General features: G+C 44.1%; 1 protein-coding gene across 2 annotated transcripts in view; it reads right to left on the reverse strand.

Annotated features, from left to right (window-relative positions):
* CCDC81 (coiled-coil domain containing 81) overlaps positions 1-15,750 on the reverse strand; it is a 79,021-nt gene that overhangs the window by 10,774 nt on the left and 52,497 nt on the right. For both annotated transcript variants that reach the window (XM_069759278.1, XM_069759279.1), the window contains exons 9-10: positions 9,466-9,580; positions 998-1,144 (exon numbers count right to left, since the gene is read on the reverse strand). In XM_069759278.1, coding sequence (XP_069615379.1) covers positions 998-1,144; positions 9,466-9,580 — 262 coding nt within the window. The remainder of the gene's footprint in view (positions 1-997; positions 1,145-9,465; positions 9,581-15,750) is intronic.

Here is a 15,750-nt window from a genome sequence, read left to right on the forward strand (position 1 = left end):
TATTCTGCTGGTACTGTCACTGTGTGCATATATTGCATTACTGATCCTGAGTTACATCCTGTATTATACCCCAGAGCTGCACTCACTATTCTGCTGGTGCAGTCACTGTGTACATACATTACATTACTGATACTGCGTTCCATCCTGTATTATACTCAAGAGCTGCACTCACTATTTTGCTGGTGCAGTCACTGTGTACATACATTACATTACTGATCCTGTACTGATCCTGAGTTACATCCTCTATTATGCTCCAGAGCTGCACTCACTATTCTGCTGGTGCAGTCACTGTGTACATACATTACATTACTGATCCTGAGTTACATCCTGTATTATACTCCAGAGCTGTACTCATTATTCTGCTGGTTCAGTCACTGTGTACATATATTACATTACTGATCCTGAGTTACATCCTGTATTATACCCCAGAGCTGCACTCACTATTCTGCTGGTGCAGTCACTGTGTACATACATTACATTACTGATCCTGAGTTACATCCTGTATTATACTCCAGAGCTGCACTCACTATGCTGCTGGTGCAGTCACTGTGTACATGCATTACATTACTGATCCTGAGTTACTTCCTGTATTATACTCCAGAGCTGCACTCACTATTCTGCTGGTGCAGTCACTGTGTAAATACATTACATTACTGATCCTGAGTTACATCCTGTATTATACTCCAGAGCTGCACTCACTATTCTGCTGGTGCAGTCACTGTGTACATACATTACATTACTGATCCTGAGTTACATCCTGTATTATACGCCAGAGCTGCACTCACTATTCTGCTGGTGCAGTCACTGTGTACATACATTACATTACTGATCCTGAGTTACATCCTGTATTATACCCCAGAGCTGCACTCACTATTCTGTATGTTAAGGAGAATGTTATTCCATCAGCTATACTGGCTTATTTCTTCCTTCCTAGGTTTCCCTTCGGGGCAGCTGACGGTAGATCCGTATGTCCACGTATATATATTACAGAAGTTACCTTGGTCCTCTCTATGGCCTCCTGGTCCTTCATGTGCTGGTAGTGCTGCAGCACCCGCTCCTCTTCCTTTTCCCGCTCCTTCCTCTCTTCTGTATAATACACGGGGATGTTCTTCTGGGCACGCTGCAGGCACAGGTAGCAGAGTTCCTAGAGAGAGATACAGAAAGCATTGGAGAGAACTTTGAGAATGCTACAAGCCGATTGTAGGTGAAGAAGTCTTCCGGACACCCAAGAAAGTGCAGCAAGTGCCGGGACCGTCTCCTAAAGAGAGATCAGCTACAGGATTAGTTATACACCAGTGCAGAGCTTGCTCAAAAACGGCAGCAGGCGGGTGACAGTGCATCTGTACAAACAGTGAGGAGAAGGCTTTTGGAGGCCCCCGGTGTGAAGAAGAGCAGCAAAGGAGCCACTTATCTGTAAGAAAAGCATCAAGGACCGACTGATATCCTGCAGGAAGTACAGGGATTGGGAGGCAGAGGACAGAGGTACCATTATTTTCTCTGAAGAAGCCCATTCAGACTGTTGGGACATCTGGAAGAATGATTGTCTGGAGAAGAAGAGGTGACGCTGCCATGAGTCTGTGCCAACAGTAAACCCTCCTGAGAGCATTCATGTGTGGAGACGTCTCATCCATGGAGGGGGATCACTCACAGTTTTGCCTAATAACACGGCCATGGATAAAGAATGAGATCTAAACCTCCTTGAGGAGCAACTGGAGCAATGTGGTGATGATGCTTTTTCCATTATGATGGAAGGGAAACGTAATAACTTAGTGACTCGGGAGGAAAACATTGAAATTCTGAGTGTCTGGCCAGGAAACTCCCCAGATCTCATCCCATTGAGAACCTGTGGTCAATACTGAAAAAGCGACAAACAAAACCACGGAAATTGTGATAAACTCCGAGCACTGATTAGGCAAGAATGGGAGACCATCGGTAAAGATCTGGTCCGGAAATGGTATCCATCTGCCGGGGAGAAGGGCAGAAGTCAGGAGAGATAAGGGACAAGGCTGGAAATACTGAGGCTTTATATAAACTTGTTAATTAAAACATCTGAAACATCTAAAACATCCTCCATCCCATAGATCTTCCTTACCTGACCTATCTATCGCAATCAATGACATCATACTTTCCCCCGTACCGGAAGTCCGCTGCCTCGGAGTAACCTTGGACTCTACCTTGTCCTTCAAACCGCACATCCAAGCTCTTTCCACCTCCTGTCGCCTCCAGCTCAAAAATATCTCCAGAATTTGTCCTTTCCTCAACCGTCAATCTACTAAAATGCTTGTGCATGCCCTCATCATCTCCCGCTTTGACTACTGCGACATCCGTTTCTGTGGCTTCCCTGCTAACACCCTTGCACCTCTCCAGTCCATTCTTAACTCTGCTGCCCGACTGATTCATCTCTCTCCTCGCTATTCCTCCGCTTCCCCCCTCTGCAAATCTCTTCACTGGCTCCCATTCCCTCAGCGTATCCAGTTCAAATTACTAATACTGACCTACAAAGCCATCCACAACCTGTCTCCTCCATATATCTCTGAACTAATCTCCCGATATCTTCCCTCACGTAAACTCCGGTCCTCCCAAGACCTCCTTCTCTCCTCCACACTTATTCGCTCCTCACCCAATCACCTCCAAGACTTCTCCCGAATATCCCCCATCTTCTGGAACTCTCTGCCCCAACACGTCCGACTATCAACCACTTTTGGATCCTTCAGACGGAACCTGAAAACTCATCTCTTCAGGAAAGCCTACAGCCTGCACTGACCCCGCTGCCTCCTCATCACTACCGAAGCTACCGCCTCACCAACACCGGAACTCCTGCAACCCCCAACCTATTGTCTCCTTCCCCATAATCCTGTAGAATGTACAGTAAGCCCGCAAGGGCAGGGTCCTCGCCCCTCTGTATCAGTCCGTCATTGTTAGTTTGCTTACTGTAAGTGATATCTGTAATTTGTATATAACCCCTTCTCATGTACAGCACCATGGAATCAATTGAGCTATATAAATAAATAATAATAATCTGAAATGCTGATAATTGTACTTCAGTAATTAGAGAAATATCAGACAAAAAGATCTAAAAACACTGGAGAAGTAAAATGTGTGAAAACCAAACATTTGGCCATGACTGTGGAGACCTGGGTGTCGTAACCAGTGCCTTCCCCCCTCCCATCAATCCCGCAATGAAACACACACAGTCAGGCTCGGACTGGCCCACCGGGGAACCGGAGAATCCTCCGGTGGGCCCTGGCACTGACACCTGCTGGCAGGGCCTCCCCCCGCTCCAGGGCCGCCGCCCCCCCCCCCCCCCCCCCCGCCTTGAATACTCACCCTGCTCCAGCGATGGTCTCGGCGTCTGCACTGCAGCTCGTCCTGAACGAGCGGTCACGTGACACCGCTCATTAAGATCATGAATATGCGCATATTCATGATCTTAATGAACGGTGTCACATGACCGCTCAAGCAGGAAGAAGGTGCTGCGCCGGCGCCAGGAGTCGGGACAGAGCGCGAGGGAGGGATGTCGGCACGGCCATGCAGTGGGACAGGTGAGTATGAGGGACGGAGGGACGGGGGGACGGGGGGGGAGGAAGGAGGACATAAGCTGGCGCGCCGAGCAGGAGCGGGTGCGGAGAGAAAAGCCTGCATACAGGGGGGAATATAAGCCATTCAGGGGGGGATATAAGCCATGCAGGGGGGAATATGAGCCATGCAGGGGGGAATATGAGCCATGCAGGGGGGAATATGAGCCATACAGGGGGGGATATAAGCCATGCATACAGGGGCGGACTATGAGCCATACAGGGGGGGATATAAGCCATGCATACAGGGGCGGACTATGAGCCATGCATACAGGGGGGAATATAAGCCATGCATACAGGGGCGGAATATGAGCCATTCATACAGGGGGGGGGGATATGAGCCATGCATAGGGGGTGGGGAATATGAGCCATGCATACATGGGGAGATATGAGTCATGCATACAGGAGGGGGTAATATGAGCTATGTATATGGGATAGGAGGGAGATGAGCCATGCATACAGGAGGGGGGGTCATTATACAGTATTGAGCATCATGTGTGGCCGTTATACAGTATGGAGCATCATGTGTGGCCAATGGACATTATACAGTATGGAGCATCATGTGTGGCCGTTATACAGTATGGAGCATCATGTGTGGCCAATGGACATTATACAGTATGGAGCATCATGTGTGGCCGTTATACAGTATGGAGCATCATGTGTGGCCAATGGACATTATACAGTATGGAGCATCATGTGTGGCCGTTATACAGTATGGAGCATCATGTGTGGCCAATGGACATTATACAGTATGGAGCATCATGTGTGGCCATTATACAGTATGGAGCATCATTTGTGGTCACTATACAGTATTGAGCATCATGTGTGGCCATTATATAGTATGGAGCATCATTTGTGGCCATTATACAGTATTAACATAGTAACATAGTAACATAGTTAGTAAGGCCGAAAAAAGACATTTGTCCATCCAGTTCAGCCTATATTCCATCATAATAAATCCCCAGATCTACGTCCTTCTACAGAACCTAATAATTGTATGATACAATATTGTTCTGCTCCAGGATAGTAACATAGTTAGTAAGGCCGAAAAAAGACATTTGAGGCCGAAAAAAGACATTTGAGCATCATGTGTGGCCATTATACAGTATGGAGAACTGTGTGGCCGTTATACACTATGGAGCACTATGTGTTGGTGGTCATTATACAGTATGAAGCACTGTCTGGCCATTATACAGTATGGAGCAATGTGTGGCCATTATACAGTATGGAGCATCATGTGCGGCCATTATACACTATGGAGCATCATGTGTGGCCATTATACAGTATGCAGCATCATGTGTGGCCATTATACAGTATGGAGCATCATGTGCAGTCATTATACAGTATGGAGCATCATGTGTGGCCATTATACAGTATGGAGCATCATGTGTGGCCATTATACAGTATGGAGCATCATGTGTGGCCATTATACAGTATGGAGCATCATGTGCGGTCATTATACAGTATGGAGCATCATGTGTGGCCATTATACAGTATGGAGCAACATGTGTGGCCATTATACAGTATGGAGCATCATATGTGGTCATTATACAGTATGGAGCATCATGTACGGTCATTATACAGTATGGAGCATCATGTGTGGCCATTATACAGTATGGAGCATCATGTGTGGCCATTATACAGTATGGAGCACTGTGTGGTCATATTTTTGTTTGCTTATAATTATTGTATATAAAACAGTGTGATCAGCAGTGCTAAATGGCTGCAGTTGGGACGTGGATATGGGTGTGACTAGTTGTGAAATGGGTCTGGTCAGAGGCTTTTTAGTCTGGACTAAAATTTGCCGCGGCGCACTACGCGCGCCGCAAACGTTATACGTCTTTGCCTTCAAAAGTTGGGAGGTATGGTACCGCATTTGCCAGATCACGGCAAGTGCCGCAAATCCCATAGGGAATGAATGAGGCCGAAGGCAGTGTTGCTGTAAGTGATCCGTTACGCGGCAGATGCAGAAAAACTGCCCAATATGCTGCAAAATGCGACTTTCACATCAGCGATTCTTGCCAAAGTCACTGCCAATAGTGTCATACTCACCAATGGGGGAGGCAGCACTAAGAGTGCCTAGGGCAGCAGAAACTCTAAATACGGCCCTGGGGGGCTACATTATATTCTGTGAGGGGGCTACCCCAACCCTTGCTACATTATTAAGACGTGAACTACCTTATATTATACCCTGATATTAGGGCTTTTTACCGCACAATTGGTGGTCTTGTATCTATTTCTATGTAGCTACATAGTGGGCCCCAAGAATGATTTTCTCTGGTGGGCCCAAGGTGCTCCAGTCCGACGCTGCACACAGTCCTAGGTGGGTTGAACAGGTCGGTAACAGTTTATTAATTAAATAAGCAGAGAAAGGGCAATTACATATCGTAACAAGCGGCTCGCGCCGAGCTCCTGTCCGTGATCGACAGGGGAATTGACCCAACGAGCGGTTACGACCTTTGCCCTCCTCCGCTTCTTCCGCTGTGACTTAATAAAATTACTAAGGTTAGTTACATCCACATACGTATATACACACATTTTTTTTTTTTTTTTAAATATAGTGCCATAGACTTTACAAATTTACATTATCCCGCGGGTTAGTATCACCAATAGCCTTAAAAGCTTCCAGGTGTCCGCCAGGAGGAAAAGAGGAAGTTCCCGACCGGACACCTGGCTTTAACCCCTATAGGAGTGGCCGTAGGACCCCTCTCCTCTAGTGACCACTGGCCGGCTGGGGGTCTTCTAATTAGTGCATCACTAAGGGGGAGTGATGCTAGGGGGGAACTGGCACAGACATCCTTTTTGTGCAGCTCTCTGTGTGCTCCCCAGTCAGAGACGCGCACCTTATTCAGTACCGCGTCTGCCAGACTGTAGACCACTAGGGATATTAGATATTATTACTAACCCTTAAACCACTCACTCTCCCGGATACTAATATTACCCTAAAAACTACTGAAGACAACTAGGAATAATACATATTATAATCCCTTACCCTTCTCCAGACCACCATGGATAATACTACCTGTCACAGAAAACATTAAAATCCATAAAGTCACTCCAAAAAGGAGATTCTGGAATTTCCAGGCTGAAAAAGAGCTGACATTCTGAACCTCTTTTGTTAATAGAAACACATGTTTAACACATGGAAAGATAGTAAATTAGGTATAGCTAAAGGTACCGTCACACTTAGCGACGCTGCAGCGATACCGACAACGATCCGGATCGCTGCAGCGTCGCTGTTTGGTCGCTGGAGAGCTGTCACACAGACCGCTCTCCAGCGACCAACGATCCCGAGGTCCCCGGTAACCAGGGTAAACATCGGGTAACTAAGCGCAGGGCCGCGCTTAGTAACCCGATGTTTACCCTGGTTACCATCGTAAAAAAACAAACAGTACATACTTACATTCAGCTGTCTGTCCCTTGCCGTCTGTTTGCTGCACTGACTGCTGGCCGCAAAGTGAAAGCAGAGCACAGCCACAGCGGTGAGTCACCGCTGTGTGACTCACCGCTGTGCTGTGCTTTCACTTTCACTTTGCGGCCAGCAGTCAGTGCAGCAAACAGACGGCAAGGGACAGACAGCTGAATGTAAGTATGTACTGTTTGTTTTTTTACGATGGTAACCAGGGTAAACATCGGGTTACTAAGTGCGGCCCTGCGCTTAGTTACCCGATGTTTACCCTGGTTACCAGTGAAGACATCGCTGAATCGGTGTCACACACACCGATTCAGCGATGTCTGCGGGGAGTCCAGCGACGAAATAAAGTTCTGGACTTTCTTCCCCGACCAGCGACAGCACAGCAGGGGCCTGATCGCTGCTGCCTGTCACACTGGACGATATCGCTAGCGAGGACGCTGCAACGTCACGGATCGCTAGCGATATCGTCTAGTGTGACGGTACCTTAAGAGGTGAGGAAACCAGTTAAGATAGGAAGAGTTAAACACTCAAGTTTCCTTTGAAGCCAAGACTCAATACAGAGTACAGATAATTAGGCAGGAAAGATCTTTTCTGAGGTTCACATAACAAAAGGGACACGTGTTTACACATAGATAGAGAAGTGGAGAAGTCTCCTTTGCCCAAATAAAAGAACTGTTGAGTCAAAAGGAAACGTTTGTTCCCTTCATGGAATATGGGACACCTATGACTAGACAGTAGAGCACCAGTGGAAAGTTATGAATATTGGGGTTTGTATAGATCCGATATTGATGAGAGATACATCTTCAACTTCAGGACTAATCCGGGAAAAATATGCATATTTTTTCATAACTGTGATACCTGCCTGTAAGCCCCATATCAATAGTGGCCAGGTTGCTGACAATAGCCATGATATGTTTACTGTCTATGGAAAGGTAAAATGTCGATCTCAAACTTCTGCAATTTTCAGGAGTGAAGATATGTTGGGAATTTCATAAAATCCTGAAGGGATGAGAACATCCCACAAACCGGTGCATGTAAGGTCATCAAGGGGGAATGTGTGGGCGTAACTTAAGTTCTGATAAAAAAAGACAAGGCGAATTATGATCTGTCTTCCTGCAGAGAGATACATATCAGTGTATGCACGATCCTGTTCACTGGACGTTTCCAACTGAAGTGTTCTCCTCCACTAAGCTGAGCATCTATGTTATCAGCGTAGTAAGTTTCTCTTGTTAATACTGTTTATTTATGTAATTGTATATGCTGTATTGTTTTGCCCCCTTTGCACAATCTTTTGTATATTTTTTATAAACACTGCCTATCATTATGAATTAAATATAAAACATAATAGTTCTGTTCCTTTTGTTCTGTAAACCACACTCCTGAAAGCCAAACTCTACCAGAAATCAGCGTCCAGTCGGCCTGTATAAACGACTGATGGTGGCAGTGAGTAGTTCTTGAGTTATCGTCGAGTTAGCAGTGACCGTACTGGGGTATATATATATATATATATATATATATATATATATATATATATTCCATGCATTGTAACTGAAGGTGTATCTACAATATGCTGTAAGTTCTCCAATATCTTTCCTATTAGTGGAAACAGCCTGCAGCCTTCTCCGTTAATCATAAGTAAAGCAAGTAATTGTCTGGATGGGGGTAGCAAAGAGCAGTTCATGACAAAAAGATAACAGTGTAGTGGATTAAGAGTGACCCTACTCCCCAGTCTCTGATCCTTGACACTACCGTTAACACTTTATTCCCCGTAGACTCCCTGGGATAATTCACATTATTACTAACCCTTACCCTACTCTAGACCCCCAGGGGTAGTACATACAATACAATACATTCACTTACTAATATTTTATTCCCTTTAGACTTCCTAGGATAATATATATTATTGCTAACCCTTACGCTATTCTAGACCACCAGGGATAATATACTACCACAAACATTTTATCCCCCCCTTGATTACCTGGGATAATACATACAGTGTTATTACAAACCCTACTCTAGACCACAAGGGATAATATATATAATACAATACATACAATCACTAATATTTTATCCCCCTATACTCCCTGGGATAATAGATATTATTACTAAACCCTTACTCCAATTCAGACTTAAACCATCTCTAGACCACCAGGGATAATATACTACCAATAACATTGTATCCCCTCTAGACTCTCTGGGATAATACATATTATTACTAACCCTTACACCAATTCAGACTTAAACCATCTCTAGACCACCAGGGATAATATACTACCAATAACATTGTATCCCCTCTAGACTCTCTGGGATAATACATATTATTACTAACCCTTACACCAATTCAGACTGAAACCATCTCTAGACCATCAGGGATAATACCGAGGGGCATTTTATTTTCCCGCCATGAGTTTGTTTACTTATGTATGATCTCACACATAGGCTCGCAGTGTTATTCACTCCTCACCATCGTCTTACCTGTCCTGCACGGCAGTGGTCCACACATGTAGGGGATGATCTTACATGTAGCACATTGGTCTGATTGACTTCAGGATCCGCTCTTGGAATATTCTTAGACGTTGATGATCCCGATCTAAACGATACACTGACATGTATAAGTTACTTATATCACGGACCCACTGCGCCTTGTTACACGAGTGACGCCATTATACCGCGCGATGCCCATTTCTGTCACCACATTAGGTTTACATCTTTCTCAGTTGCTTGTTATTTTTTTTTTTTTTTTTCAGGAATAATTGTAGTTTTTATTGCCGCTACTTTAGAGTAAATATAATCTATTGTCAACATTTATAATTTTTTAGGGAGGTGTAATTAGGAAAAATAAATTATATCTCTCTGCTGAATGTTGCGCCTTTATTTTATGCCAGAAATGGTGCAATGTAAATAATACATGTTACAGAACCCCCCAGCACCAAGAATATGTCATGCAGTATATGTATGTATAATAGTTTCCATGTGAAATACATCAGTCCACAGGCTGCGCCCCTGGACAAGATATTCTCTTTCTGACCTTCCCCACCTTTGTAATTCCCACAGTAAATATTGGCAGGCTCCGGCCCCCTGCGGCTATTGTAATGTATGTCTGGCCTGCTGTTTTTCTATTGGCCTGCCCTGTGTATCTGTGTTATATATTCTGTGTCCTGTAAATAAAGTGGGTTCTTTTAGACTGGAAATACGTGGAGTAGCAGTTAGCTTTTATATGCTCTCATGTACCGTATATACTCGAGTATAAGCCGAGATTTTCAGCCCAAATTTTAGGGCTGAAAGTGCCCCCCTCGGCTTATACTCGAGTCACGGTAGCGGTGGGGTCGGCAGGTGAGGGGCTGAGGGCGCTGGGGTATACTTACCTAGTCCCAGCGATCCTCGCGCTGTCCCTGCCGTCCCACGGGCTTCGGCGCTGCAGCTTCTTCCTCTCTTCAGCGGTCACGTGGGACCGCTCATTACAGAAATGAATAAGCGGCTCCACCTCCCATAGGGGCGGAGCCGCTTATTCATTTCTCTAATCAGCGGTGCCGGTGACCGCTGATAGAGAAAGAAGCTGCAGCGCCGAAGACAGGAGGGGACAGCGCGAGGATCGCCAGGACTAGGTGAGTATGTTATATTCACCTGTCCTCGTTCCAGCCGCCGGGCGCCGATCCATCTTCCAGGCCGGCGCCTCCATCTTCCCGGCGTCTGCGCTCTCTGACTGATCAGGCAGAGGGCGCGATGACGCATATAGTGTGCGCGGCGCCCTCTGCCTGATCAGTCAGAGCAGAGACGCCGGGAAGATGGAGGCGCCGGAACGAGACGCTGGGAGCTGCAATCAAGGGAGGTGAGTATGTGTTTTTTTTTTTTTATTGCAGCAGTAGCAGCGGCAGCACAGATTAATGTGGAGCATCTATGGGGCACAGTGAACGGTGCAGAGCACCGTATAAGGCACAGCTAGGGGGCACAATGAACGGTGCAGAGCACCGTATAAGGCACAGCTAGGGGGCACAATGAACGGTGCAGAGCACCGTATAAGGCACAGCTAGGGGGCACAATGAACGGTGCAGAGCACCGTATAAGGCACAGCTAGGGGGCACAATGAACGGTGCAGAGCACCGTATAAGGCACAGCTAGGGGGCACAATGAACGGTGCAGAGCACCGTATATGGCACAGCTAGGGGGCACAATGAACGGTGCAGAGCACCGTATAAGGCACAGCTAGGGGGCACAATGAACGGTGCAGAGCACCGTATATGGCACAGCTAGGGGGCACAATGAACGGTGCAGAGCACTGTATATGGCACAGCTAGGGGGCACAGTGAACGGTGCAGAGCACTGTATATGGCACAGCTAGGGGGCACAGTGAACGGTGCAGAGCACTGTATATGGCACAGCTATGGGGCACAGTGAACGGTGCAGAGCACTGTATATGGCACAGCTAGGGGGCACAGTGAACGGTGCAGAGCACTATATGGCACATCTATGGGGAAATAATGATCTATTTTTATTTTTGAAATTCACCGGTAAATGCTGCATTTCCACCCTAGGCTTATACTCGAGTCAATAAGTTTTCCCAGTTTTTTGTGGCAAAATTAGGGGGGTCGGCTTATACTCGGGTCGGCTTATACTCGAGTATATACGGTAATCAAGAAATTCCTGCCAGCGTCCTTCATTCAGAATCCAGCAAAAGCAGAGTGGACCTCCTGAAACACGGGGGGTGCTGAAAGAGGTACTACAGCACAGTAGACCCCGTTACAATACACTAATGTAATTAATAATTAATACAATTCTTAAAGTGTTTTATATGTATATGTTATATAAACCTTATGGTTATATACAGTTAGGGCCAGAAATATTTGGACAGTGACACAAGTTTTGTTATTTTAGCTGTTTACAAAAACATGTTCAGAAATACAATTATATATATAATATGGGCTGAAAGTGCACACTCCCAGCTGCAATATGATAGTGTCCACATCCAAATCGGAGAAAGGGTTTAGGAATCATAGCTCTGTAATGCATAGCGTCCTCTTTTTCAAGGGACCAAAAGTAATTGGACAATGGACTCTAAGGGCTGCAATTAACTCTGAAGGCGTCTCCCTCGTTAACCTGTAATCAATGAAGTAGTTAAAAGGTCAGGGGTGGATTCCAGGTGTGTGGTTTTGCATTTGGAAGCTGTTGCTGTGAGCAGACAACATGCGGTCAAAGGAACTCTCAATTGAGGTGAAGCAGAACATCCTGAGGCTGAAAAAAAAGAAAAAATCCATCAGAGAGATAGCAGACATGCTTGGAGTAGCAAAATCAACAGTTGGGTACATTCTGAGAAAAAAGGAATTGACTGGTGAGCTTGGGAACTCAAAAAGGCCTGGGTGTCCACGGATGACAACAGTGGTGGATGATCGCCGCATACTTAATTTGGTGAAGAAGAACCCGTTCACAACATCAACTGAAGTCCAGAACACTCTCAGTGAAGTAGGTGTATCTGTCTCTAAGTCAACAGTAAAGAGAAGACTCCATGACAGTAAATACAAAGGGTTCACATCTAGATGCAAACCATTCATCAATAACAAAAATAGACAGGCCAGAGTTAAATTTGCAGAAAAACACCTCAAGAAGCCAGCTCAGTTCTGGAAAAGTATTCTATGGACAGATGAGACAAAGATCAACCTGTACCAGAATGATGGGAAGAAAAAAGTTTGGAGAAGAAAGGGAACGGCACATGATCCAAGGCACACCACATCCTCTGTAAAACATGGTGGAGGCAACGTGATGGCATGGGCATGCATGGCTTTCAATGGCACTGGGTCACTTGTGTTTATTGATGACATAAGAGCAGACAAGAGTAGCCGGATGAATTCTGAAGTGTACCGGGATATACTTTCAGCCCAGATTCAGCCAAATGCTGCAAAGTTGATTGGACGGCGCTTCATAGTACAGATGGACAATGACCCCAAGCATACAGCCAAAGCTACCCAGGAGTTCATGAGTGCCAAAAAGTGGCACATTCTGCAATGGCCAAGTCAATCTCCAGATCTAAACCCAATTGAGCATGCATTTCACTTGCTCAAATCCAGACTTAAGACGGAAAGACCCACAAACAAGCAAGACCTGAAGGCTGCGGCTGTAAAGGCCTGGCAAAGCATTAAGAAGGAGGAAACCCAGCGTTTGGTGATGTCCATGGGTTCCAGACTTAAGGCAGTGATTGCCTCCAAAGGATTTGCAACAAAATATTGAAAATAAAAATATTTTGTTTGGGTTATGTTTATTTGTCCAATTACTTTTGACCTCCTAAAATGTGGAGTGTTTGTAAAGAAATGTGTACAATTCCTACATTTTCTATCAGATATTTTTGTTCAACCCTTCAAATTAAACGTTACAATCTGCACTTGAATTCTGTTGTAGAGGTTTCATTTCAAATCCAATGTGGTGGCATGCAGAGCCCAACTCGCGAAAATTGTGTCACTGTCCAAATATTTCTGGCCCTAACTGTATACCGTATATTATGTTTTCTTCTACATTTTTTTAAGTTTTGTACTTTATTTAAACAAAATTATGTTTTAAGGAAAAATAATTTTTTTCTATGGCCGCCCATCGCATTTTTATTTTTCCGTTGATGTATCTGTTTGCATAGACTTGTTTGATTTTTTATGTTTGTTTTTTTCTGGCGTACATATGTGGTGTACATATAGTTTATTTTTTCATCTCAAACATCAATTTTGAAATGGATTCTCCGCCATACTTGATTTCTTACCTTTATTTATTTTTAATCGAGAAGAAAAGAGATTAATTTTAATGTCTTTCTTTTTCTAATATTTTCAAAAACATTTTTTTTTTCTTACTTTCTCCTTTTCTTTCAGTCCCTCAGGAAACTGGATCTGAGGCTGACTGTTGTCGCAAGCAGATGCTAGTTGCATAAGACAGCCGGCATCCGCCAGACATGCAGCAGGCTCAGCTCCTGAGCCCGCTCCATACACCTGCACCCCATAGGCATCTACGTAACAAGCCAGGGAATAATCACCTGGAAGAATCCCACTATTAATCATATATGGTTCATATGGCCATCTGATATGCCTGAAGATCTGCTCATCCAACATCAATAATGAACTGGCGGATCTTAGTTTTTGGACTAAATAGTGCATTAACACAAGCCCCATTACACATTACACGGACACTGAGAGCTTTCTGGATGTAGACCAGTTTGTATCCATCCTCAACCCGGTGTCCATTTACTGATCCGTGACCCCCCGATATATCAGACCTCCCGCTCCCCTGCTGCCATCTCTCTATACAACCATCAACATCTCGCCGACATCTGATACTTATGAATAAAACTGACATCGTCCTCTGAAACATTTACCTCCATCACAAGAACATTTATTCACTGCGATGAACTATTTATGAACCTCACAAAAAAGAACAGAAGAAGCTGCTCGCAATACTGAGGACAGAAAGAAAAGCCAAACACCTAGCCATAGCGAAGCTTCCCGTCACCGAGGAGAGAGACATCAGGGACACACGACCTGCCAGCCCCCGAGTGCACTGTATATACCCATAAGGGGGACACTGAAACTACTATAATACTGCCCCCTATGTACAAGAATATAACTACTATAATACTGCCCCTATGTACAAGAATATAACCACTATAATACTGCTCCTATGTACAAGAATATAACTACTATAATACTGCTCCTATGTACAAGAATATAACTACTATAATACTGCCCCTATGTACAAGAATATAACTACTATAATACTGCTCCTATGTACAAGAATATAACTACTATAATACTGCTCCTATGTACAAGAATATAACTACTATAATACTGCCCCTATGTACAAGAATATAACTACTATAATACTGCCCCTATGTACAAGAATATAACTACTATAATACTGCCCCTATTTACAAGAATATAACTACTATAATACTGCTCCTATGTACAAGAATATAACTACTATAATACTGCCCCTATGTACAAGAATATAACTACTATAATACTGCTCCTATGTACAAGAATATAGCTACTATAATACTGCTCCTATGTACAAGAATATAACTACTATAATACTGCTCCTATGTACAAGAATATAACTACTATAATACTGCCCCCTATGTACAAGAACATAACTACTATAATACTGCCCCCTATGTACAAGAATATAACTACTATAATACTGCCCCCTATGTACAAGAATATAACTACTATAATACTGCTCCTATGTAGAAGAATATAACTACTATAATACTGCTCCTATGTACAAGAATATAACTACTATAATACTGCCCCTATGTACAAGAATATAACTACTATAATACTGCCCCTATGTACAAGAATATAACTACTATAATACTGCCCCCTATGTACAAGAACATAACTACTATAATACTGCCCCCTATGTACAAGAATATAACTACTATAATACTGCCCCCTATGTACAAGAATATAACTACTATAATACTGCTCCTATGTAGAAGAATATAACTACTATAATACTGCTCCTATGTACAAGAATATAACTACTATAATACTGCCCCTATGTACAACAATATAACCACTATAATACTGCTCCTATGTACAAGAATATAACTACTATAATACTGCCCCCTATGTACAAGAACATAACTACTATAATTCTGCCCCCTATGTACAAGAACATAACTACTATAATACTGCCCCCTATGTACAAGAATATAACTACTATAATACTGCCCCCTATGTACAAGAATATAACTACTATAATACTGCTCCTATGTAGAAGAATATAACTACT

Source organism: Ranitomeya imitator, chromosome 3 (assembly GCF_032444005.1).
Source record: "Ranitomeya imitator isolate aRanImi1 chromosome 3, aRanImi1.pri, whole genome shotgun sequence".
NCBI classification, from domain to species: domain Eukaryota; kingdom Metazoa; phylum Chordata; class Amphibia; order Anura; family Dendrobatidae; genus Ranitomeya; species Ranitomeya imitator.